Source organism: Tyto alba, unplaced genomic scaffold (assembly GCF_018691265.1).
Source record: "Tyto alba isolate M040663 unplaced genomic scaffold, T.alba_DEE_v4.0 Super-Scaffold_14, whole genome shotgun sequence".
In the NCBI taxonomy this organism is placed as follows: Eukaryota; Metazoa; Chordata; class Aves; order Strigiformes; family Tytonidae; genus Tyto; species Tyto alba.
The window spans coordinates 19,243,526-19,270,864 of record NW_024881276.1 but is presented as its reverse complement, the minus strand read 5'-3'; the positions used below and the strand labels follow the sequence as shown (position 1 = coordinate 19,270,864).

The 27,339-nt window shown below is 33.5% G+C and overlaps 1 protein-coding gene across 19 annotated transcripts in view; it reads left to right on the top strand.

Moving 5' to 3' along the window:
- Positions 1-27,339, top strand: part of DMD (dystrophin) — a 1,076,492-nt gene that overhangs the window by 457,541 nt on the left and 591,612 nt on the right. For all 19 annotated transcript variants that reach the window (XM_042788288.1, XM_042788292.1, XM_042788293.1 and 16 more), the window contains one exon: positions 13,139-13,289. In XM_042788288.1, the coding sequence (XP_042644222.1) occupies positions 13,139-13,289 (151 nt within the window). The remainder of the gene's footprint in view (positions 1-13,138; positions 13,290-27,339) is intronic.

Sequence of the window (27,339 nt, the reverse complement as noted above, 5' to 3'; positions counted from 1 at the left end):
CATACCAAAGTGGGTCTCTCTAGAACATCAAAATATGAGTAATGAAAACTTCACTTAGTGAAATATGTGCTACAAATATTTTGTATAGCTTCATGCAATTTTCTGTGGCTAGTTTATCTACAAAGAAGTAAAATAAGATATATTAAATAGTTAGGTCAGAGTAGCAATGGTAAAGTATGGACATTGTTATCAAATCAGTTTTAATATACCTGACAGTTCAATTAACAAGGATTAACTAAAAATATCTTCAGGTGGGACACTTAATAACTAGAAATTAATTGTAATGGCTTGGAAATCTCATATTTTCCTCTTCTTCATCATTTCTTATTCCTGAAATCTTGCTGTAGTTCTTTAGGATCATAATTGCATGTTGTTGCACAAGAATGTAAAAGTTATTGTACTCAAATTAGAGGAAAACGGAACATATTCATTATGTTATTAAATAGAGCTCTGATATCTCAATGCAAACTTTAAATGAACCAGTAAACAAACTTATAATATTGTTATGACTAATATAAACACTGCTAATCTAAATACACATATATTCTACTAATTACTTTCTTTACTGTGAGTGAATAAATATTGTTAAACCAAACCAGTCAGTTTTAAATGAATTTTATTTTTAACTTCTGTTTCAGATCATTTCTTTTGTGACTAACTCTCACTGTCCAGTGGGACTGATATATGGACTATATGAAAGATCAAAGCCTCTTAATATGTGAGCTTCTTGTCTCTGATAAATAGGCTATGTCTGTTCAGATTCTATTGATTCTTGCTGTACTGCTGTGTTCCCGAAAGACTAGACTTCTGTTTAGCTTCTATGTTCTAAAAAAAAAAAAAAAAAGAAAAATGTGGTTTCAGGCAGGAGATAACTGAAGACAGAAAGTGCATTAAACTTACCTGTCACAGTCTTAATCTGCATAACCTTAGAGCCTGTTTCAATTATGTTCTGCTTTTTTCCGCCTGGTGATTGAAGAATAAGATGTGCAATGTGGACTCTCCAATGTCCAGAAAGATTTATGAAGGCCTTTTCATCAGTAACTGACCATCTTACGTTGTTCAGACCTGGCCTCTAGCATCACCTCAGCAACATTTTTCTAAATTAATAACTTGCTTGCATAATTTCAGCTAGCTTCACACCTATTTTATTCCTTTAGATCAATGATGAAGAGACAGAAGGGTGATGTTAATGGGATTCTTTACTAGACCTGTACTGAAGAGCCACACTTTGTGCTTCTGAGAGCTACCTCCAGAACTGATAGCGGTTTTCTGGAAGATATTCCATCCAGTCATTATAAATTTTCCTAACTGAGTAGCATATACTTACACTGCTGAATCTGCCCTCAGCTTCAGACAACCCAAGCATGGTCTGAATGTATAAAAACTAATTCCACTATCCATCATTATTTCTATTCAATGGTAAGAAGTTGAGCCTTCTGCCTGTCCGATTGTCTTCCACAACCAACCTGATCCAGACACCTCTTTCCTTGCCTGGAAGTGTGCTCAGCCAGTCTGTGGGCAAATGGTCCTTGGTCTTCAAATTCTGCATCAGAATAGTGGATTTTCAGATCCTATCATACATTCCTCTTAAACTTCCAAAGGCAGCATGTTACAATACTCCTAAGTTGTGCTGCACAAGCAGGTATGGTGCCTGGAGTCCCTTCATCTGCACTGAAAGACAGCTGATTTCTGAAATTAGTACATTCAGTGTCAAAGTGACTTCTTAAGAGTCTATTAATCAAGAGTTCTTAGGATGGTAGAGGATCCGAATGATATTTTCGTAAGTGGAAAGTTGAAAACTATATGCCCCAAAGCACTCTGGAGTTGTCAGTTTTGAGAGTGGTCTTATTTTAAGCCATGCATGCAGTGACTGTACACACGTGAGCAAGCATTTGAAGGAGAAACAGTTACTTATCAATATTTACCGATACCTGTTGTATCTGCTGAACATGTTAAAGTTCACAACTGCCTGCTTTCATATGGCTTTGGACTCCTTTTGATAAAAGAAAAGTTGGACTAGACAAAATACTGGATGCACAGAATTCACTTTGTCCTTTCTATGCCACATTCAGAGAACAGGAAATAATGTGAATGTTTGCTTTGGTTATTGCTAAGATTGAAAGTGTTTTCAGTATCATGGGAATCAGTTAATACACGTGCTCACACAGTGTCAGTGTACTGTACATAGCACTATACCTATACTGTCTACATCTGAATTTAGATATTTATATTATCTGTTCTGTACATTGACTATAAAGGAAGGTTAAAATGACCACATGGCTTTCTGAGTGAGTTATGTTGCGGTCCGTTTGATCAGATGGATCTCAATCCCAGTTGTTATAGAGGTTATAGCAGTTTCTGAGTTAAAAGTTTTTGCAACTTCATGATCTGAAAAAGTCTCAGCAACTTTATTTTCCTCATCGAGGTTGTTTGTCACTTATCACTTCTTTCTGCAAAGCTTTCTAATCTAGTGAATGGATGTTGGTCTATATAGTATAGTATATACGTGTGTGTATGTATTCATATATATATTTATATATGATAACATTTGTATACATAAACATTTATGTGTATATTTAAATAAGAAATATAATGTATATACATGTAATGCTAGATATGTAAGTCCTATTTCTGGGTCATTTAATGTCGAACATGGCATTTTGTGCCACTTTTTAAAGTACTCTCTTCTGATGACATACCATAAATCCTTAATGGTATGGGTTTCCAGGGAAAAATGCTACTTGCATCTCTGTCCATATATCCCTACTTCACGTCCCACCTTTCAACAGTCTGACAATTCTCCTGTTCTTTTTTTGCAGCAGACAAGTGAGAAGGAAAGGGTGGAAGTGAATTTAAGCTTGAATTAATTTTATTTCCCAAATCATAATTCAACAAAATTAATCAATTATAGACTGACAGATTATAATCTTACAAATCATATAGTCATACTGGCTGAGTGAATAAGGGTAACTATTTCTTACCTCTCAGTTTGATCCTGTGTGTCTACATGACTGTTTTTCAGTTAGAAGATCTGAAACCTAGAGTTGAAGTGCCACTGCAACATATGCTGTCCATATGCAGTAAATTTGGTCGCTCTAGACACTGTAGCCATTCATCAGGTATTCCTGGACATCCAGTCTACCCAGGTTGCCAGAGTGAAAAGCTGGTAGATTATCACTCAAAAGAGTACAGTAATTGTTATGCCTAAAAGCAGTAGTCTGCTGCCAGAATTGGTAGGGCTGGCAGACTGCTCTGAAAATACATTTGAGATTCTTTACTGCATTGCATGTACCACACGCATTAGGACTCCACTTTCCGAACAGATTCATACAGTCAATCCTGGAAAAAATGAAAGGAGAGGGGTTTGCTTTTAAAGCACTCCTGAAGTATAGAAATTAAAATCTGTTGCTGCTTTGTTACTTTGAGTTACACAATTTTGTAATCCAGAAAATGTATCAGTGCCAACATGCTCCAAACCAACAACATAAAGAGGAAATGAGTTTATGAGCAAGTGTATGTCCAGGTCACCAAAAAATACATGGGTTTTGCCATTAGAAGGTCTTATTTTTCTAGGACTATATTACACTAACTTGAAAATGACTGGCATGGCAAATGTTCATTAGGATCTTAGTAACATGTACACACTTTGCTCAGGTCTTTAGTCTCTACCTTCAGAATTTTACAAAGGGAGTGAAAGCAATTATTCTTCTGGTTTTCTCTGAGTTATCAAGTTGAGGAGCAGCCTGGTCTCTACTTCATGTTATTTAGAATATAGATAATAACATCCTGATAGTGACCCTTTTAGGCAGCTGTACATTGTTTGAATTCTCCATATTACCAGTAATACAGTCATGTGTTAGCCTAAATGGCGTTTGCTATTTATTCATGAAGTAAAAACTTCTAGCTTGATAAGTTATAACTGACAGTGTCTGATGTCTTTTGTTATTCACAAGACTAATATACATAATACTCTAAACATTTATTTTTGTAATTTAATAATTATAATTAGCATATATATTTATAGATAAAATATATTTGTATATGTAAATATCTATAAAATCCCTCATAACCACCCCATTTAATTTTTTGAGCTTTTAGCTAGTAGTAGTTGCCAATGTTACGATAACCTTTACTGTTCAGCTACTTTTCCACAAAATGCATTGAATTTTTCCTGCATATCCTGAATATTGCAAATATTTTATTTAACTACAGTAGATCATCCTGCACGGTAATCAAAGGTAAAAAGCAAGTTTTCAAATGCCACCACTCTACAAATACATATCAAGTTTTATTGGTACTGAAAAATATACTTTCTGTGTATAATAGAGGGGTTTTTTTTGTTTTGTTTTTCTGTTATAGTAACTGGTATCAGAATTATTTAAGATATATTTGTTAAACATGGAAAGAATACTGTAAAGCATTTTATCTGAACACGCTCTTTATGACTCAGAAATACTTTCTCCTGGCTAGCAGTATTATGTGTTCTCTCCTTTATTAATACAATTTTATCTGCTTTTCCTATTCCTATCATTTCTGTAAGATTCGACAACGTTTTAGTTTCAGAAAAACAGAGCTGTTTACTATGTGCTACTCTCACAATAAGACCTAGTAACTGTTACATGGACCTAAGTTTCTCATCTCAAATGAATTTTCCAAATGAAAGGGAAAAGGTATTTTAAATGAAATTTTATTATAAACTTTTAAAAACCGCAATCACTTATCAGAAAGGATATCTACCACAAATATGGTCATCAGTATTTTAAGAAGGTAATGCTAAATACTCTGTTATTACTATGATTTTCAGTGAAATAAGGAAGTCTAATTTTCTTATGCTGGTATATATATTTCTGTACACATCTGCCATACCTTAAACAGGATAAATAACATCTTTCAGATTCAGGGAGTCAACAGCCAGCATTAACTGGTATTCCTCCTGCTCTAAAGCCATCACTGTAAGGGGATTTTGAGATAGGCACTGGTAAAAGAGAACTGAAAAGGGCAATTTTGGAGGATAAAATATGTGTTATTGCAGGTTGAACTAAGAATACTGTCATTGGAAATTATAGGATTTAAGCACTTCATAGTAATTACGGAGGAATACTAAGGGGACATCCTGTAATATATACCTCCAATATTGCATTACACATTCTTATGCACTGGTCCATGAATTCACTGAAATTAATTTTTTATTTATGAATTATGATGGTAATTTGAGGTATTTATGAGAGCTGGTTTTCCTCAGCTGGCTACGACTTGTCAGTTCTCTGTAATTCTTGGTCTTGGCACCTGTTTTTGTGTCCAGGCTCTAGAAAACACTGTTGAGCTTTGTCCCAGAATGGATCTGAACTGCAGCAGAACCTAGGAGCCAAAACGTGCTGCTGGGTTTTGCTGTCAATGACTTAGAATGTGTCAATGAGTATTTTAATCAGGGTCAGGATCACTTGCTTGCTGTGCTCTGTCTCACACCGAAAGGTGCACTGGATTTGGTTCAGATGGAACCGACCTGGGAGAGGCTCTCTCCAGGAGCCTGTCTCATGCACTTCAGCAGTTAATGGGCGCTTGGTCTGGGGGACGCAGGTGCCGCTGGGCAGGCCAGGCAGGATAACACCCCTTGCTAGAACACGGCCATGTCCTCTGTTTGGGCTGCCTCACCTTCCAGCCACCCTCCTGTAGTCCCAGGTGCTGGGATTTTGAAGGACAATGGAAATGGAAATATTTGCTCAGTGTGTTGTTTAAACAGCAGCACACAGGCCATTTGAGGCTCCAGGCTGTGGTGGTAGAAGAGGGCACTGGACCTCATCACTGTGCCTCATCAGAGCTGGCCTTAAGCAGGCCAGACTCCCTGGGGTGGGGGAAGGAGCCTGGAGAGACTGGAGGGGCCCACAGTGCCCTAATAGTCAGAAGTGAATGCAATTTTTCACTCATATTCATTTTATCAGATGGATGCTACTTTAGGGTGGGTAATAATAACACGCTGGAGCATCCTAGCTAGAAATGCAGTGTATGCTGTCACCCATTGTGAGGACGAAATGTGTGCATACCCTTTACATGCAGGCAAAAATACTAGTTTGGATTTCTGTAAAATACAGCCACTGTTCTTTTCATATAAAGTGATTGATTTAGGGATTTCTTATCATGGTAATTTTTGATAGTTTCACTTTGACAAGCTAGGAAATTTGTAGCTTTATTACCAATTGCATTAATAATTTATTTTGTATAAGGGAGTTGCAATATGCTACTGTCTCATGTAGGTCACTCTTAATCAAATACTTTTTTCACTAGGAAAGTTGTTACCTGCTTTTATTCCAGATGTCTAGGAAAAGTGGTCTAAAATACATTATTTCATCTCTGTTCTGATGAAGGAAAAAAAAGGTGGAAGTTCAAAATCATATGCATAGTAAATATCCTTATTTAGTGTGGAAGAGGAATGTTTGTTTTATAAATTATATGCAGTGTTTCTTTTTACAGTATTGACACACGGCATCCATCAGAACTCAATGGATTTTTTTTGTATTATTATTAATTGTAAATTATTATTAAGTTTATTGGTCTCTCATGATTCATAAAAATGAATTCATATGTCTAGAAACCAGCAATGACAGATGTGATCTTCCATTTTCATAGCCAATTCAATTGTCATTGTCTTTGGTACAATGATTGACACTGAATGGTATGATATCAGTTACTATATGATGGGAAATTGAGTTGCAGACTACTGGGGCAAGAACAATAATACAATCAATACAATTCAAGGTATAAAAATGTTTGCAATATAATTGTAATTTATAATGGTTTTACTTTATATGTAATGCTGCAGAACCTACTTTCTGGGAAGAGAAGAGACATTACATTTTGTAATGATGGATAGCACTGTTATGGTTATTTTGGTGGCAGTTTGGTTTTATTTCTGATCGTTTGCTATTTGGCAGGTGAAAGACAGGGTGCAGGGGTGTGAATAGAGTATGTACAGCTGAGTCTTGTCCCAGAATGAACCTACAGCAAAACCTGGGATCAAGATCTAGGTGTAGAGGTGCCTAAATGAAATCATCACTTTTAGTACAGATGCAGAGAGGATATGGAAATTAAATATAAATTCATCACTCAAAAGATGTGAATTATGTGAAATACATCAAAACCTCTGAGAATGGGTTAGCTGTTTCTTCAAGCAATTTAATTGCATAAGTTGCTTTACAAAACCAAGATTTCTTGGTTTATTATCTGTAAGAATGGCCTTAAGTATTAAAGTTAATGCTCTCACATACTGATGCACAATTATTTATACTACTTTGATGTTTTGTGTATTTTTACAAGGTGCTAATTGTGCTGAATCAAGTTGACAAAATTGCATAATTTTTAGGTTAATATTAGCATAATCCTACAGTACATTGTTAAGCAACAGTATAGAAATGAAGCTTAGTGAATGTTTTTCCAGTGTGATGAATAAGAGAGTATGTCTCTAACAATAATAATTTCCATGACATAAATAACGACTTTTAGGAAAGTTTAGTGTTCTTTTTCATGTGGGCCAACTGACTGTGAAGTTTTGCTAAAGCAGAATGTATCATAGAAGTGGGCTTCATAGTTTATCAAGGAATGTTATTAAAATATCAAGGAATTAATTGAAACACAGATGCAAAATTAAGATTTGGTTTACAACAACAAACCAATAACCTTTTGCCCCCCATCTCGTGTTTGTGACTTTCCTGTATTCAGAGGTCTTTTTTGCCACCTTTGCACATGGCTTCTTAAAAATGGCAGCCGTGGGACATGGAACATCAAGTTCAATCACACGATATAGAGTTCCACTGACGGTGTATCCAAATTGGCATCTGAAAATCTTTGTGCAATATAATCTACAATACTACCAAGGGAAAATAGATTTTGCTTATAGCAAGTCAAGTCCAAAGGTTTAATATAGTGATAACTTTTGAAGGAAAGAAAGCACAGATATTTTTATGGCTTAATGCAAATTGTGCTGCATATTACCTCAGCAGTTGTCTTTGGTTGCTTTTTGCTTTCTTGCTTTCCAGAGACAAAATAAATCCATTATGTGCTAATGAGAAAAAGGGAAATCACTCCCTCAAGCCATTGCTTAACATGTTCCCTGCTGAAGTGTCAGTGTGTATAGAAAAATATCAGGCCAGTGTACCAGTTGTTTTTCACTTGTCAACTCTAACATACTCAAGTTAGAGGAATAAGGCAACCTTACTAAATGTCAGAGCTCATGTACAATTCTTACATCCTTTTCAATGTATACAGGTGATACATTCTAGACTGAAGTCCATATGGAATCTAATGCTTGGCTTCAGGGTGCCCACTTGTATCTTCTTATCAAGCATATGCCAAGAAAAACAGGAGAGGAGGAAACATCAAAGAGGAACTCCTGCCCAAATATCAGACAGTCACCTACTATTCAAACCGTTTTCACAAATGCCCCATCAAATGGAAAGGAATTAAGTAGATGAACATACATAGATGAATGGATAGAGTGAGGGGTTTTAGCTCAATGACTTTGACAGCAAACAAGGGTGGATCCCTAGGTAAGAGTTTACAAATCACAAGGTCTGTAATGACACTTTCCTAACCCCCAAACTGTGTGCTTGGGGATTCCCGAGGCAGCCACAGTCTTTCTGAGTTTTCACAGTCCATAGAGCATTGCTCCTTTATGAATTCACTTACAAATTTTTACCATCTACCTTCTATTGTGCCCAGACTTCAGCAGTTTAGCTGCTCAATGTTGGTAGTTAATTAGCTTTCTCCTTTTGTGGGTTTTGAACTTGCCACCTGTTAACAGGATTGCAAATGTTAAAACAAACAAACAAACAAAAACCTCTTTGCTTTTAAATTTTAAAAAGCTATTTGAAGTAGTACTGTGTATAAAAGGATGTAATACATAGGTTCAGCAGGGCAAAGCTCTCACTTAGGCATACCCAGGAGGAGTGCCCCGTAACACACAGTATGAGCTTGAAGCAGCATGGTGATGTCCCCTTTCACCCCCCATTTCGAATGGACCTGCACCTGCAACTGCAGCAACAGCTGCATTTTCTCTTATCATTGTAACAGTATTTAAGTACAGTTAATCACTGAAAGAGCATTTCATTTTAGTGGATTTGCCTGTCCATAAATTTCCTCTGGTTTTAGTGATACTTAATATTGGGTTAGATTTATTATATTGAGATTAACAAGTTTTTGTAAGACATGAACAAAAAGCACTAGTATTTAATTAAACTAGTAAGTTTTAAATATACCTATCTTATTGTTACAAGTTTTTTCTTTGCCTCTCCTGCAACTTTTATTAGCCAAAGCAAAGGGAGGAAGAACAGAGAGTGACAGGAGATTCAATTTGCAAGTGCTGGAATGCAAATTCGGTGATACTAATATCATCCCCTACTGAATTCTTGCATTTAAGCTGCTGATAAACTTCCTCATGCTGAGAAGAGTAATTTCATTTTGTGAGGAACAGGAGGAAAGCTGTTTTAATGTAGTGCCCAAAATGAGAAACCATACTGGACCAGAAGAAATGGATTTTAACTTTTTATTTTCTAGGTGTTTTTTTAAAAAGTAAAATAAGAGTTTTCCTTGTAATTCAGAGTAAGGTATTTTTTAAAAAAAAAATATAATGTACATTTCAGTTATGGTTTGATTCGTTTTGAAAAATCAAGTGTGATAAGTGCGATAAATGATCATAGTCATTTTAATAAATAAGTTAGGTGAGTTACTCCAACGTTTAACTAGATTAATAATCTTTGTTACAATACTGCTAAGAAATGCAACACACATGGCAGATCGTAACAACTCTTGTGTTCATCTGTAGCTAAGCAGAGTGGTCATAAACATTAACTAGGAATATAAATGTATTTATTAGAACATAATTTAAACAGATTTTTGCTGTGATTGTGGTCAGGTTTTGTAACATCAATGAAAACCAGACCACATTCAATCAGTGATTTGAAAACTGTGATGTCTCAGTGTTGGTATTTCTTGATAAAGAGCAAAATACAAAGGACAGAACTGATAGGGTGAAGGTGGAAACAAATACCTAGCCATCTCAAGAGGGTTATACTGTACAAAGGGAAGAGATCATAGAAGAAAGTTAAAGTGGTATAAGATGTTATAATCTTGAAAGATGTTTCGTAGTACTCATTCTGACACCTCAACAGCAATTTTCCACCAACTGTTACTATGTAGAAATTACTATAAATCTCTGTATCTTTTTCTTTCTTAAATATACACAGGTTTTGTGTGCTGATTATTTTGTGTTTGGTCTTTTCTAACAATTTCTTAGATGGTTCATACTGGTCCCAAAATAAAAACTGAGAGAATGCTATTTAAATAACAGCTTTACAGTATACTAAAAACTTACTACAGCTTGAATTTATAGGGTGCAAAAAGACTTATATCAGCTTCTGGTGGGAAGCTGCCAGCCTATAAAAGCTTAGAGGATTACTTCCATAACTACTTTATGATCTTTAAGTTTGTTTGCTTAATTGTTTGTTTGTTTGTTTGTTTGTGGGTTTTTTTGTTTTTGTTTTTTTTTTTTTTTTTTTTTAGTTTTAAGTATTAAGATTCTGCACTCTGAATAACATGATGTATTGTTTTGTCCCAGGCTGCATCTTTCTCCATCTTTATCTGTCATCACTACTAGTAGTATGACTGATCATTTGGTTAATCAGTGCTGAGCTCTTACATCTTCTTTGCTGTGGCTTTATCAGACATGCAGCCATGTTAAAATCAATAGAATAAAGATTAACTGATCTGTTCTAATATTTTTTTCTGTGTCCATTTCCAATGAAATTTACTGAACATGTAATTTATTAGAGTGTTTTGGAATGCATGTTTGGACTGCATAGGACTAAGCAGTAACTATTTTCTTTTAAATCAAATAAACGTTCTGGTGTTTAGCAGCTATTAACCTCAAGGCCCATGAATCAAGTTCTGCTTGAGGAACAAAAAGAGTTGAATCACACAGTTAGATGACTACTCTTCCATGTTCTTCTAATTTTAAAATGTGTTTTTAAAAGTTTTAATTAAATAATTATTATTTTTCCTTAAGCATCTTATGACCAAACTAGTAGAACAGTACAAGGAATACTTTTATCTCAACACTTTGATTCTGTGATCAAATGCTTATTTAAAAAAAAAAAAAAAACAAAAAGCAAACATTTTCACAGATTGCTAATTGTGGGGCTTTTTTATGTCTTATATTTTCCCTATCTTATAGTTGATTAATAGAATAAGTACAAAGTCACTGCTTGCTGCTCCAACTTTATTTTGCATATTATTCGTCAAAGGTGATTACCATATGCAGTATGTTAGAAGGAAGAAAACAACATCTTTGTATGGGTGTGTTCAGCAAAATAAATCTTCTTTGTCTAACATAAAAGGAGGTCTAGGGAAGAGTATATATTCTTCTGTAGATGGCTCTGAATGGATATAATGCTATTCATATTATACAGTATTAGAAGATTTTAAAATGTGAAAACCAAGGTGGGAATATATAACCAATAAAAGAGAATATTTTCTTCTAAAAAATAAAAAAATATCAGTACAGTGAAAGACATGGTCTGTATTCCCTGATAGAAACATGATTTTATTTGGTGAATTAAACTCTTTAACACCTAAACAATCATATAATTTGCCAATACAGACCCAGATTACTTCATAGAAAAATATTTGAGCATCTTTGTTTTTATCCTTTAAGTACACCCTAAAACCTATTATAATCCTGTAAAGGAGGATCATTAAACTGAACAACAGTAGCATGTTTAATGATGATCTGCTAACAAAATATTCCAGTTAATGTGATCACTGATCAGAGACTTTGACACCCATCTAACACATAGGACAACCAAATTCCTTAAGTCATAGGCCATATGCAAGCCTCACCCCCCACACCCCAATCCCAATTCTGTCTTCATTTAATTTCTTTAGTACTTGGCAGTGGCTAAGGCACGCAGATCTTGAACCAGAAGATCAGTCACTTGACAAAAACAGATTAGATCTTCCCAAAGTGACAGAAATACTTTCACGGTCTTTTATGTAGTGGACTGTAGACTTGCAGACATGATAGTAACTTTTTTCATCCTTGCTTATTGTAGAATACCCTATTTTTTAATATTTGATTTTTATTTCAATCATCCTTGTATTTCAGGCATTTTTATTTTTGCATAACTGTCTCTATTAAATACTTGAAATGAAACATATAGAGAAAAAAAGGGTTAATAAAGGGTCCCTTTACACAATACAAGTAGAAATTCCTTTGAAGACAGTTGCATTTTCTTTGCAAAAATAATGAATGAACATTTGTATCCATTGTAGAGGCAAACAAATTAGTTTCTCTCAGTAAAACTGGAGCAGAATTGTAGTATATGTCTGAGATCCTTTGAGGTAGTCTTTCAACACAGCAATTTCCATTAAAAAAAAAAAAGTATTTTGCATTTGTATTACATATAATATTAAAATTCATATTTCTACAAAAAGAATACCCCTTTAATCATAATAGGATCATGGGACTAAAGATGGGAAGTAAGGATTTAAGAATCAGTCTACTGATTTTTCATCCTTTGTCTTATGATATGGTAGGTCAGATGCATCACAGATCTTTTAATCTGTTTTCCCCTTGAAAAGGGATATAAAAATCATTGTATAGCCACAACAAACATCCAGTATGTTAGCCAGCAGTGACTGTTTTCAGTATTGGTAGCTACAGCAAATTACTAAGCACTAATATTTTCTGCATGCTAGAATCTAACTACCTTGATGGAGGGATATACCCACTTACACTGGGGCCTGTGGGTATTGTACCTATGATGTGAGTGAGTGTGGGTTAATAAAGCTCTAAACTGGAAACATGTTTTGACCATGGGGTTCATTTGAAACATTATAAATGATTAAAAAATTGATAAGATGCTGATTTGTGACATATGCTTAATGATAATTTCATCGTTCAGAAGTACTACCATGTTTCCATTGTATGTAACTGTTATAAATGCTAATACACTATGACATCAACATCACACCAAATTTAACTTCAGACATCCAACATTATTCTTCTTTTCTGTCTTTTTTTTTTTTTTTTCCTGTAGTCAATAAATAAAGTATCAATAGATAGTCATTTAATCTCCTTTTATAATTGCAGACGGTTTGACAAATCTTTGGAAAAATGGCAGCTTTTTCATTGTGACATGAAGAGCTTTAATCATTGGCTAAGTGAAACTGAAGAGAAGCTGTCGAGAGCACAGATAGAGACTGGAGATGTGGGTCATATGAAAACCAACCAGTTTCTCCAGGTACGATTTGATTAACCCATTTCAATTTTTTTCTGCAGTCATTAGAAATTTGCAGGTATGGGTACTCTGTATAGTTTTGCAGTTCATTTAAGGAGTATTTCTAGTGTTGAGTGGCCAGTGGCAATTTTGGTCACATATTTTTGTCGTCCTTGTTAACTAAGAATTTTCACTAGTTTGTTTTAAAAGAAGTAAAATATAGGATAACATGGTATATTGTCATACTTCCATAGTTACAGATTATTTGGTCTTTATTTAAGTGCTCATTAATTTCCATTTGATATTTATGACCAACAAAAGTATCAGACTTAATTTTAAAATCTTGTAGAAAAGATGTGATTAACCACTGAACTCTACAAGAGATACTCCATGAACTATGTCTTGCAAGTATTGCTTATTTTGCCTGTTTCATGTTTTAATCAAAGAACCTTGAGGATGCTTTTTGTGAAATGCAGTGTGACAGAATAGCCACTTAGTTCTTATGTGTCCGGTTCCAATCTGTATGCTTTTCATCTTGCAAGCTCTTTGAGCATCATAAGGAAAATAATAACTCTAGTTTCTTGGTAGTTTATTTAATTTCCCTCTTGTATGATTGAAATGGTAATGGATATGAAGATTTAATTCTAAACTGATGTTTTGCAAGTTGATAGGTTCATCTGAATAACATGGCTTGACTAAACTTTGGATTCATGTTATAAATTACTACCTGTGCAAAAGAAAGAAATTCTGTTAAACTAATCGGCATTTGTACATTTGAATTGCTGGATTGAATTACTGGATTTCAGGTTGAAAGAAGTTAGGCTTATCAAATAGTAAAGGTACAGTTTTGTTCTGAATGCAACAATAACCTACTTTTTGGCCTACAGTTAAAAAAAAAAAAAAAAAAAAACAATGTATTTTGAATTTTAATATTTAAAGTCACCTTTTTAATATTTAGGTTGATATTTTTTGACTGTAAAACTTCTGAACTGAAAAGGAAACCAAATCATGCAGTGCAAGTATATATATAAAAAAAAAGATGTAACTGTTAAGTAATACATTAAGCTGAAGCATCTTAAATAGCAGGTTAAATATTTTTCTGCAAACTACTATTAATGCTTTGAACACCAAAGAAGTCTAAGTTCTGGCTGACAAAATAGAATGTCGTCAAGGAATTAAAGATGCTCTTTATTGGGTATGTAAATGGTAGCAGAACTCGTGCATTTCCAATGAAATTTCATCTTCCTTTGTCTGTCCCACAGTTTTAAGCATTTATTTGAAAAACATATAAAATACTAAAGTAAGACATGAATATCTATGTGACAAATAGTAATACAGTGGCACAAAGCCTTGCCCTTTCTTCTTCACTTTGCCTCTGCTCCAACACCCTTCTTGGCACTATTCTGGTATCCTTGAGCAGCTTCAATTGAGAACTTAGAAAAAAAAATGGATTCATGGAAAAAGTGTTTGTCTCCTTTTTTCTAAACCCTTTTTAAAACAATATTTTCTCTCTGAGAAGAGGTTGATTTTTGAGAGTGTCCGGATCAAGGTAAGGTGTATCATATATGTTATCGATGTACTGGGTATGTAGCACATTTCACAATCCCAACAGGTTATAAACATTATTTTTTTGTCATCACCGAGAAGGAAGATCATACAGAATCAAACATCACACTCAAATACCCTAAGATAATGCCTTCTTCTGCAGTAGCTTAGATTTCAGCATAGAACAAGACTGTTTCTGTTTTACATTTCCTTTGACCAAGCCTCCTTCTCATCTGTTATCCATTTGTTATTTTCTTACACAATGTATGAGAACATTTTGAACATATGTTTGCAGAATGGATTTCTACCAAGATTTTCTTTTTTCAGTCCATCTAGCTTTTTCTTTCTTCCTTTTTTCCTTGTGTTAGAAATCCCAGGAACTCACAATTTTTACTCTCAAACATTTCATTTAGTTCTGTGCAACAGACAAAACTACATTTCTAATGAAAAGTCACATAGAGTGAAAATATTCAAACTAGTCTTAAGAATGCAGACCCAATGTTAGTTATCATTTATTTATGAAAGAATATATAGTGTGACGTTGCATTGTTCCCATTCTCTTCATTGGTTCTTTCTTTATTTTGTTGGGTCTTGCTTGAAAAGTGTTAGGATTCTGTGAGGGTGACAGAAGAGATCATTAGAATTTCCATTAGGTAAACAGTTAAAACAGCTGAGCATTTTGATTTACTAGATTAGCAACTTGTTTTATTAATGAGATCATGATGTTTAGTGAACCATATTCATAATTAACAGGATTTGTTTGAAAATGCTTTCACAAGCAGGTGAATAGACTTGTATTCAACAAGGAACTGTTGTAGAAAAAAAATATACAAAACATTTGGATATGTAATACTATTTCTAGGTAGGACTCCTTTAGAAAATAAAAGATTAATGTGTTTATTAACATTCAGTAAATACATAGAGTCAAATGTTAATGTAAAATGTAACAGTCAACAGTATGATTAGGTTGATTATGTTAATATAAGTTTAGAGGTAATTACATTCGTTTTGGTGTATTTGGGGAGGGGATGTGTGTTCCTTTTTGCTGCACAATGGCATGATATTAAGCAACATTTATGCATTATATATAATGTGAATGAAACCTAATAATAGAATTGTTTCAGGTCATGAATACTTAAATACTCTTATTGTGATTTTTTCACTGAGACTTTCTGAGAGCAGAACTTGTGGTGTTGAAAAGTAATATCACATTTCAGTTATTAAGAAATTGTAATTGACTTCTTTTTTGTTTAGCAAACACAGGATTTAAAAGGATGTTTTACAGATAGTACATCATATAATCTCTTTGAAACATATTGAACCCTGTCTTGAAAGTAGTTAGATTTTTTTTTTGCTGTCATTATTCTGACTGAAAGGTTTTTCTGTCTCTTCACTCCTTAGTTCTTGGTGACTTTAACTTCTTCAACTTCCTGCATTTGCACTTAGTTTATTTAAATTTGTGCCAAGACTGCATTGTAATTCAGTTTTATCTAATCGCTGATGTTTATCCCCTTCTGTTCTTATAGGCTGAAGTTATTTTCCTTATTGGGTCTCATTTTGTAAACTAAAGCCAAAGTTTTGTAATCTGCTTTCATACAATAGCTAGACAACTTGACTCTTATTTCCTGTGCCTATGATCGTCAAGATAGCTCAGGTGCTGGATTTTATGGGTGGAGCTTACCATGGCTGAATGTCAGAATATCATTTGCAGTCATCTATCTAAAATTATTTTTTTTTTTTTTTTTTTTTTGTGGTCTGTCTTGCAGTCTGTTCCATATGCAAAAAAAAAGAAAAAAAAAAAAAAAGGTACATGTTATATTGGAAATTAATGCTAGGTTAATATGCAGCAAAGAAGCAAACAACAATTAGTATTTGGGAGAGAGCATGGGGCATGGGAGTGAGGGTGTTCATGTGCAATAAAGAAATGCTAAAAAGACAGTTACAAAAAGAGGAATTCTTCAACAGTTTCAGATCTAGACTGTCAAGTTATATTCCCTAACCATTACCTCAGAATTTAAAAGTAGTATTCTTACTCAAAAAATAGAAACCATCCAGAATATTTGTTCTTTACACTGGTATTAGGAATTGCTCAGCTGTCTATATTTAATATCCACTTTTGGATTGCAAGTTGAATTTTATTATTTTAGGTGGTGTGGGGTTTTTAATAGTAAAATAATTAGGTTCTGGGTCTGAATTTTGAAAGAAATTATTTGTGTTCATGATGTTCATCTATAGTGACTGGTCAGTGATGGGTAATTCCCATTAAACAGGTAAGGGCTGGACTTTATATTCTATAATTTATCTGTTAAAAATATTGCTATTCTATAATTATTAATTTCTTAAGTATTTACTTTCATTTACAGGCATAAACACCAAGGATATTATGTTTATTTTTTTAAAGTCAGAGAGGACCTTAAATCATCACTAATATTTTGAAATTATTGGGTGGTGGCCTTATTAATTATACTCAGCCTTCTGAGAATACTGTGGATTAGGAATTGCTTGTAAATTAGAGATCTCTCTTAAATTGTTCATACATTGAATTGTCTAGCATTTACATTTTAGAGTACTTATTGAAGCCTGCAAAAGGTTTGTGACTCATACCTTCCATAGACCTTCCTTTTACTGCACTGTAATGTCAGAAATGTCAGATTTTGTCTTGTAGATGTTTAAAGTAAAAAGATATAGACAATCGAGTCTTCAGTGCTGAAAGTCATGGTCATGCTAATAATTTCTCTTTTTTTTATCTAAATTGGATTATACGGATATTGATGATTTAATAACCACTACATTTAAACAGTTCTTTTTGGAATACATCACAAATGGAATCAGTGGATATGTGAGAAAAAAAAAGTATTTCAGTGCTTGAGGCCACATATTCTCATATCACAAAAAAAACAGTGGTAAGTGGGTAGATAGTTTACTCTGTTTTCCCCCCCAAAAAAAACTTGTAAAAATACTTTTTTTTTTTTTTACATAATAATTATGACTGTCATATTTTAGATTCTGTATTTTAAATTTATTTCCTGCTCTACTGATTGATAAATGTTATGCCAATAATCTCTGTTCCAGTTTGGATTTCACTGGATTCACATGGTTCAATTTTGTTCCATTTGGAACAATTTTGTTCCACTTGGTTCAATTTTGACTAGTGTTTTTCAGGTTATGAAATATTTTTAGGGAAATAGTAGAAATCATGATTCTCCTCATAATTTTACACAGCCTTAGTACTTTGACTGAATGTTCTGAACTAAGTACTAAAATGTTCTAAACATGATAGCTAGCCTACACAAATGCCATCAGTTCTTACATATTGACTGGATCATTTATTCAGAGAAGCTTACTGGTTTTCTTTTTACTGATTATCACCCTCCTAACAAACAACTCTGAGTGCAGCATGCTACTGACCCTAAGAAAGAAAACCTAGACTCAGTGATATCCCATGGATTTCAGGCTTTTGTCCATGATTTTTAAGGTCTCAGTAGAAATGTTTCAAAAAATATACATGACCTCTGCATCAGACACCTGGGCCCTAACTGAGTAAAACACTGCTTTGTCTGGTTTAAGGTCATCTTAAAAACAAATTCATGGGCCTTTCTTGAATGAAGTGCTATAGCAATGGAAAGACTCCATTTTCAGTTAATAAGGGGAGGACATCACAATTCCTAGCAAAATAGTTACTGCTTCTTTCTTATGCCAGCAAAATCTTTACAAGTAACGCATTTCTAGATATAAAAAATTCCTAAAGACTTTCTTTCACTATTAAAAATGATTCACCATTTTTGCTACTACTAATAGAAATGATCCAATATCAAAACAATTTATCCTGAATTTGTGGTAGAAACATTTTCTTGTCGGGTCAAGCTATAAGAAGCATTATTTCATAATTATATCAGTTATTTAATTCTTCTCTACTGCACACAATTCTATATTATTCTTCTTTCCTAATTTACTGTATCCTATTAAAAGTTTTTAATTAATTTGCTGCTACTGGTAATGGAACATTAAAATGTCTGAAGGCTATGAGAAATTATAGATTTAAAGTTGCATGTGTGGTTCTGCCTTCTCTTGCACCATTAGATGACAATTCATAGCTTATATTTAGGTTTTATTGTAAATCTTGACATTGATTATATAGATAATCAAATTAAATCTTGTAAACAATTAATTAGGATGCATTTTTCAAACATTAATTTGTGAAACTTTTTGAAATAACTATTAGCACATGTAGATGCATAGTGACATAATTTTCATACATGGCAAGAATGAATAAACATCATTTTTTTCTATGTTTTGGAGAAAACAATGTTCTTGGACTGGATCAGTCAAACCTCCTCATACCTGATGGTGACTGCCTCACTGTTTGGGGGATTCATCCTCACAGGTTCAAGCGGTTATAGCATACTAGTGCATGGGGATCTAGGAAAGAGATTGAATTTTATAGCCATTTCGTAAGTATTATGTGTGTGTGTGTTTAAAGAATAAAGGAAATAGAATATGAAATTTTATCGTACTAATGAATTTGTCTTACTTTCAGGACTAATCTGGACAGTTATAATCAGGAACAAGTACAGATAATACACTTCAGGTTCAGCAGACTTATTAATGTTTTTGACATGATATAAATAAAGTAGTTAATATGACCATGTCTTGGAAGTTTTGGGAAATGAGTGACTAAATGAATGACTACTTTGAAGGAGGATGATATTGGCTCTTTTGCCTAACAAAATATTTATCTGGTTTGCTTCCATAAGTCTTTCAAAAGTACATCTCGTATTGCATCAGAGATCACTATGGCATATGATTAAATTTATGTTGATTCATAGATGTGAAGATAAGAAAGACAAACATATGAAACTTGAACTGTGTCCCTTAATAACTGGCCAGCCTGGGAGTCTTTCTAGGTCTTCTGATGTGAGTGATTAGCCATTAAAAATGCTTATATTAAACAATCAGGGAAAGGTAAGACTCGTGGTTAATAACTTTCTATACATAGTAGTTGTATAAATTAGTACAAATAGGTCTTGCTGTGGCTCTTTTCATGGATAGCTTTATTAACCTTTGAGCCCAACAGATTTTGCAAAGTCTGTCCATCACATACAGCTTTTCATTACCGTCTCATTTTAGACTAAAGCCATAAAGTAAAGCCATATATTAAACACACTGGACAAGACAGCCAGTTAATGTTATGTTGATTTAAAAAGTGAACAGTTTAAAAAAAAACCCAGCAAACAACTGCATTATAAGAACCTGCTTTATGAAAACCTTAATGTTTTTGCAGAGCAGAGAGCAAAGAATCAGCATCTGCCCTTAAACTATCTAAAAAATACTTTAGCTAAATATATTTATCCTAAATTTGGAAGTAATTTTTGTCAGGTTGTGATGAATGGTCATCAGTGTTGTTTGCACTTAGATATTTTACAGTGAGTTCCTTTTTACTGACAACCTTTATAGGCACCTTTGTGGAGGTTTTTGTTAAAGTGAGAAGAGTCAAGGGAGTTGGGTATGAGTTTGACCAGTGATGGGTGGATATTGAAGAATGGAGTTTTTGTCTAGATTATTTTACTATTCATTGTTCATTTCAGATAAACTTGTCCATTCATTTATTTCTCCAAGGTATGATGTTATATAGAGACAGAATGTAGCAGGCATGGAAATAGTGGTAACATGCTTGAGTTGTTTGAATAAAATGTTTACTTCTGCCCTGCAACAAACTTCCAACATACTTCTTTCCTACTTAATATTTGGATGTGAGATCCATGTCACCAAAGCAGGTCCAAAGGAGACATCAGTATTTAAACTTGCAATCCTCATCTTCCTCTGTAGACAAAGAAGAAAAATAGGCAATTCCAGAGTGAAGGTCACCTGACCTTTCTGAGATACCCAGAATGTTTGAAAGTGAACTGTAACTGCATTGGATGTGTTAGCTTCTCCAGAAAAAATCAAATTAATATTTCATTGGTACATTTTATTTAGTTGTTTGGTTTTTTTTTGAAGAAAATATTGGACAGTTATGAAAACATAAGACCCTGAAAATATTTAAGAATTCATTTACTTCAGGTGTGCTCCTTCCTCCCCTGAGTGCATATTTCATCAAGTTTTGAATATCCAAGGGTTACAAGTACTAGTGAACCAGCATTGATGCTAGTCAGAATGTATTACAAAGAAATACATTAATGCTGAAATAAATATATTTTCATAATTGGACTAGACATTTTGACACAGTACAAAGATAAATTTCACTGAATGATTCATTGAATGCAACAGAAGAGACTAAAAATTATTTAAATGATTTGTATTTCCAGTGTGTTCTGTGAACATTAGAAGTATCAAAACTAGAATTCCCAGGCTTTTGTGTTTTGTGGTTATCTGAATGTTCCAGTTGAAATGTTTTCTGCTGGGGGGGGGCTTTAGAAGGTGTTTATGTTTTGTGTGAATTCTCAGCTGTTTGCTAAGGTCTACACACTATACCTGTTCCCCTGTTGCTGACCAATAGTATCTGGTTTTCTTTATCTGGTTGCTTTTTTAAAAAAATAATTATTAAATGTCATTATTTTTTATAACTCAAATCTTCTCATTTGTTTAAAATTAGTCAGACTATTTAAAATTATGGTGGAAGGCTAGAGTGACAGACAGACCAACAGATAATCAGAGAGTTCAATCATATAAACTAAAACAAATCAAACTGAAAACTAGATTATTTTCCAAAAAGTATTTTCTTTAAAACTATTTGACTTGTTTTGTTAAAGTTATCAAGTACTTCATTACCAATCATTGCTTGTCAGAAAACATTTTAGATGGAGGCTACTTCTTCCTTGTTCTTCCTACTTCTGTCCTCTTTAGAGTTCCCTGAAAAAATTAGTTCTCACTTTTGTTGTTCTCACCATGCTGGCTTGTAGTGGTGTGTGCAATTAATTTTCTTACCAAAATTATAAACTAAAAATAAAAAAAAAAAGTCATATTATTTCGGTAAAGCTTACTGCAGAATTTCAGGACAACATTAGATATTTATAGTAGACACTGATCTTATTCTTTTTTTTGTTGTTGTTTTACTTCTACAGACAGCAAATTTTATATTACCTAATTACTATTCTAAAAAATAAACACAATACAGATATGCTGTATCTTCTCACTCAAAATCTAAGCTTGAAATGGATTAAAAACCCCTCAACTATTAAAACTACACAAATTTTTTAATCTGATGTTTCACAATAGAAGTGAGATCACTATAGTAAAAATCTTATTTTATTAGTCTAAGTATTTTGCGTTTGCTGAATGTCTTCTAAATTCAAACAAAAATTCTGCCTTGATTCTGATTAATAGGAGAAATAAGTATGTTCTTTTGCCACACAGACTGTATAAAAGCTTCAATTCCTATTAAACAATTTAAGGATGTGTAATGAATTGTGGTGTGGCAAATTCCAGTTTATTCATCTATTAGAATAGGAATGTAATAGACTGTTTTACTCACCATCTGACTATATTAAATGAGATGTACATCTCTCGGAATTTTGCTGATTTCAGAATGGTTTCTTGAGTTTTGTTTGGTTTTGTTTTTTAAAGAAGGCAGCAAACCCTAACAGCATGTTAATCTATACAGGATACTCCTGTCAAAAAATACTAGTAGAAAAGAAAGAAGAAATGAAAAAGAGGGTCTTTTGAGCAAATTTTCCAATATACAATTCCTACATTACAGCGGCCAATATCTGCCAATTTCACAGTATTATGAGGTGTCTCACTGTATCCCTTCAAAAGTGGACAGTTAACATCAGTTAGTTTTTGTCATTCTTGTGGAAATATAGTGTAAGAGAACATTCATACAGGAGATGTACTGAAAGTGGGCAAGGTTCTGCTATTGTGGTGTTATTAAAAGTGAAATTAAAATATTCAGAAAGCAATTTGGTTATATGATAAGAATGTTGCTGAATTGCAGGGTCCTGAGATGAGCAGAGGGCTGTCTGAATATTAATTTCCCATTAGTGTGGTGGAATAGGAAACAATTATTCACGTGTGTTATGTAAGACAGTTCATACAGGTTTTATTTTACTGAAAGCTGGAAATATATGTTGATTCTTTAATATGTTAGGTAGTTTCATTTATTTATTTTTCATGATTTGTTGGCACAGGATAAGTATATTCTATTGTCTTCTATATCAAGACAAGGTGGTACTCTGTTCCTTCTTAGTGGCTAGACTCTAAGAACACAGTCATGCCAGCTACTGCTTTTTTTGCTAAAATATCTGGCTATTTATCTCTCATTATGAATCTCATCCTGTGTCCCATGGTTCAGTCCTTACAGATGTCTCAAATGAAAGCTGAATATTGTTCTGTTTGCTCAGCCTTTGTGTAGCCATTAGATCACAGTATATTTCTGTAGATTTTAAGATAAACTAAAAATTCTGATCACAAAATATTCTTTCTGTACTTTTGAAATAGGCATGATACCTCTGTGAAAGAATTTGCACAATACATTTTTCCTTTATAAGTTGTTTTTATTAGCTGAAATGGAAAAGATCTGTTCTCTACATTGTATGTACATCATTGGTTTTAATGGAGCATTTGCTAACAGGTGTTTATGTAATGTTTTTAGTACTGGTACTTTAGTAAACTCACACCCTTAAGAAAAAAAACATAAGGAAATAACATAGGGGTATTTTGTTATAAATGTGTCTGACACTGAAAACAGCATGAGAGACTTTTGCTTCTACATTCAAAAGCAAAAGCCTTTTTGGAATAAACTGTAAAAAAGGAGGAAAGGAAAAAAAAAAAAAAATGCAATCTGATTTAGTAGACTGAACTTTCCAGAGAGCACAATTCTTCCTAAATTCAGCTAACCCATTCAAGAGTTTTTTGCCTTTAATTTACCAGAATTTAGCACACATTAAAATCTGGTCTAAATGAATGAATATTTGGTAGTTACTGTATAAAAGCAGAGTAGATCTCAGGAACCACTCTGATAACACAAAGTACTGTTGTGTTTTCTATTAAGATTATAAAGGTTTCAGGACAAAGAGTGTTTGTAATTGCACATTGTCTGGCGCAGTGAGACCTTAGTTTTAGTTGTGCTTTCTCTCAAGAGCTCAGAACTAGAATCATACCGGTTGCAGACATTGCATTTGTGATCAATACAGAACAAAGAGTTTAGGAGTAGACTGAAAATACTGATTGTGATTAGTTTCAGTGATTTTGTGATTGATCCTGATGATTTTAGAATACTGTCAAATCTATATACTTCAATTCAAGTGGGTACTCTAGCACACTGGACCCATAGGATGATTTATTTATGTATTGTTTTGATTTTTGGAGACACATCAATCTCATTTATGATGACTGACATCATCTTTTGAGTCTTCTCTTAGCCCTTACATTACTACTGGCTGTTACAGTACTTAGAGATGCACAGCAACTCATGCACCTAGGAAGGTAACTTGTGCTATTGTTGCAACCCTTAGCTACCTCAAAATAAAGCCTGCTTTGGTACTGTCTAAGTTTACTATCACTACCCTATTTCATTACCTCTTTTGTAACTGTAATGCCTTCAGCAATGGCTCCCGTTACACAAGACTGATGATTCTCAAAACCTTTCTCAAACCCTGCCATAAGCAAGGGAAGCTATGCAAGAGTACTTTTGTGTCTGAATGCTCTGCAAGATGACAACAGGACCGATTTTGTAAGCTTGAATAATGCAAAGGCTTTGGCAAAATATCAAATCAATAAAATCAGGCTAATAAACTTTGTGTTCATTTGTTTGTTTTAAAAAGGAAAGAAATGTAATGACCCAAATTGCTCACGTTTTGTTTTAAAATTAATAACAGAAAAGAAATCCAACAGTTAATTCTGGTTACTTCAAGTTTTTGCTAGAGAAACTCATGCTTTTGGAGCATAGCAACTTTGACAGCTTGAAAAACCTAAATTGTTAATCAGCAAATATCAAATAGAGGTAGTGTTTAATGTGTAGCCAACAGCTTGTTGTGTTATTGAGGATGTTTTGTGTCAAAACTCTGTGGATCTGTTAAAATTACTATTGTAGTTTCTTTTATGATGGACAAGACTAACAAAAAAGGGACTTCTTGGTAGCCTACTGCAAGCTTTAAGAAAGTTAGAGGAATAAATGTATTATCCTATCATTTTAGTATAAAAGTGAATCATATAAAAAATAGTACACTTATTGTATCGTTTTTGTTTCTCCAGTATCCTCCAAATCTATGAAAGAGGCAGCTCCATGGAATATGTTGAATATTTCTTATTCATAAATAAACTTGTTATTAAACTGAAAGCTAATGGTTTTAAATGGATATTTGTACTTCATTTATATTTGAAATGCTGCTGACACTATGTCTAGCTTACCATGTTTTTCCCTGATAGAATTCCAATTTATTTTTTAAAGCTACAGGAAACACTAGAATTAAAACTTTTCAAGTTTTTTTCATGTATCCGTAGTCCCTGTTTAATTAAAGAAATGCACAGATTTTTCAGTACTGTTTAGTATATGACTAAACCTAATGATTTTGCAGATGACTTGGCATTCCTGAATTTGTCTATCTTTTAGAACATCTTTCTTGTACTGTAGGTGCAGTATTTCAGTGATAGCTGTATTTGAGCAAAAACCAGAGGACGCATAACCTCCCCATTTCTTTATGTGCCTTCAAAGGATTTTGTTAACTTCTTTGTCTGTGTCACAATGAAAACTCCAGGTATAACTGATTCTTTACCACTTTTCTCTGTCCACTATTCTCTTGTTTTCAGATCTTTTTCAGAATTGTTGTTTTCCATTATGAGTCCTCAAGGCTGTGAGCAAGGTTTGCATTCTTTATTCCTGGAGGTAGACTGTCTTTTCAATCGTACTGACGCATGTGCTGTTTCATTTTCTCTTTGGTTGATAACAGATCTATATTTCTCTATCAGTAATGAGTCCTCTGCATTAGTCGTCTTTCCCCTAATCTTTAAATTCTGTAAGAACTTTATTCTGCATTCAGGGCTGATTTACTTCCCCCCTCCCCTCCCACCCCCCCTTCCCCCTCCCATGTACAGTTTAAAATACGAATAGACTACATACAGATTTTGAGTTTTCTCAGGCTCCAACAGATTTCCTGAAATCCTTAGAGACCAGTCAATGTAAATGCAATGTTTAGTTAAAAAAACATTTCTGTCAATGTAAGTTTGGAGAAACAAAGAATGACATTATTAATTTTAAATGAGCAAAATTAGGATTATTTAATAAATACTAACATTATTTTGATCACAGAACTTCATTGCTGTACCCTCATTTCCCCAGATAAGTTATTTTGAAAAGCAAATAGCATCCTTGTTAAATGTTCATTTGATAAATGTGAAAGAATAAATGAGATTAATTTAAAAATCAGGAAGTGAGGGAGGGCAGCATAGACAACGAGTATTGCTTGGTGGAAGTCATAGACCTGTTTGCCTTGGGAAATTAGAGGACTAATGTAGTGGTAATACTAAATGCTTTTACCAGGTTTGTTTGCTTCTTTTCAATTGATTGGTTTCTAGTCAGCTCTCAACAGACTTTATGTATTTTAAAGCTATGACGTTTTCAGATGCGACCCTTAGAGTAGTCTTCTCAGTGCATTTTCAGAACACATTCTTGGAACAAAATTTTTGTTTTTAATCCAATTTCTCTAATTAAAAAAGGGAATGTATACAACTTATATGTTGACAGTTAGACATTACGATTTATGATACATTTTATCCTCCCTATATGGTTGGATCTTTTGCAATAATATTGTTAGTGATTGGGGGGAAAGAATAACATTTAGGAATAGAAATCACTTTAATGAAATATAATTATCTCATGGCTGTTTGGCTTATTTACAAGATTTTAGAAGCATCATAGTCTACTTGACTGTCATATCAGTATATGAAAAAAGCATGTGCTTTCTGGCAGTGAGACTGATTATACTGAGCAATGGCAGCAGGAGAAAAGCAAAAGATAAGCTTAGTGAAGTTACTTAGTGAAGATACCATGAATATATAAACTGAAGTTAAATTTTTACAATTAATGGAAAGACTGAGAGTGACGTTATGTTCAATATGATCTTATTAAAAAAATGTATTTGAACTGTGTTATAATACGACAGGGTGTGCCTCATTCTCTGAAGTTCATTTATGACCAGAATATTTGTAGAAGGCATGCATGTATATACTATCCTGTATTTCTTACATCTGTTCTGAAATTGTTCACACTCCTCCAAAATCAAAACAACAGCATACAAAAATTAAATAATATCATAGAGAGAAGCTTAGAATTTAAGCTTAAATTCTCTTTCTAAAAAGCTCAGATTATGGTAAAATTTATTATTGTGTCTTTGAAGTGTCCTTATGAGTAATATCTGATGCAGAAAATAAAGCATTAGTTAAAGTGTAACGAGTCCAGAAATTTTAGTTCTTGCTTTTGTGTGGAAGTTTTTCTAAATTGAATTTTAAAATCAAAATGAGCAGAATACAAGAACTGATTGGACCCTCATTTATTATGAATTGTAGACCTGACAGAATTGTTCACAATAGCTAA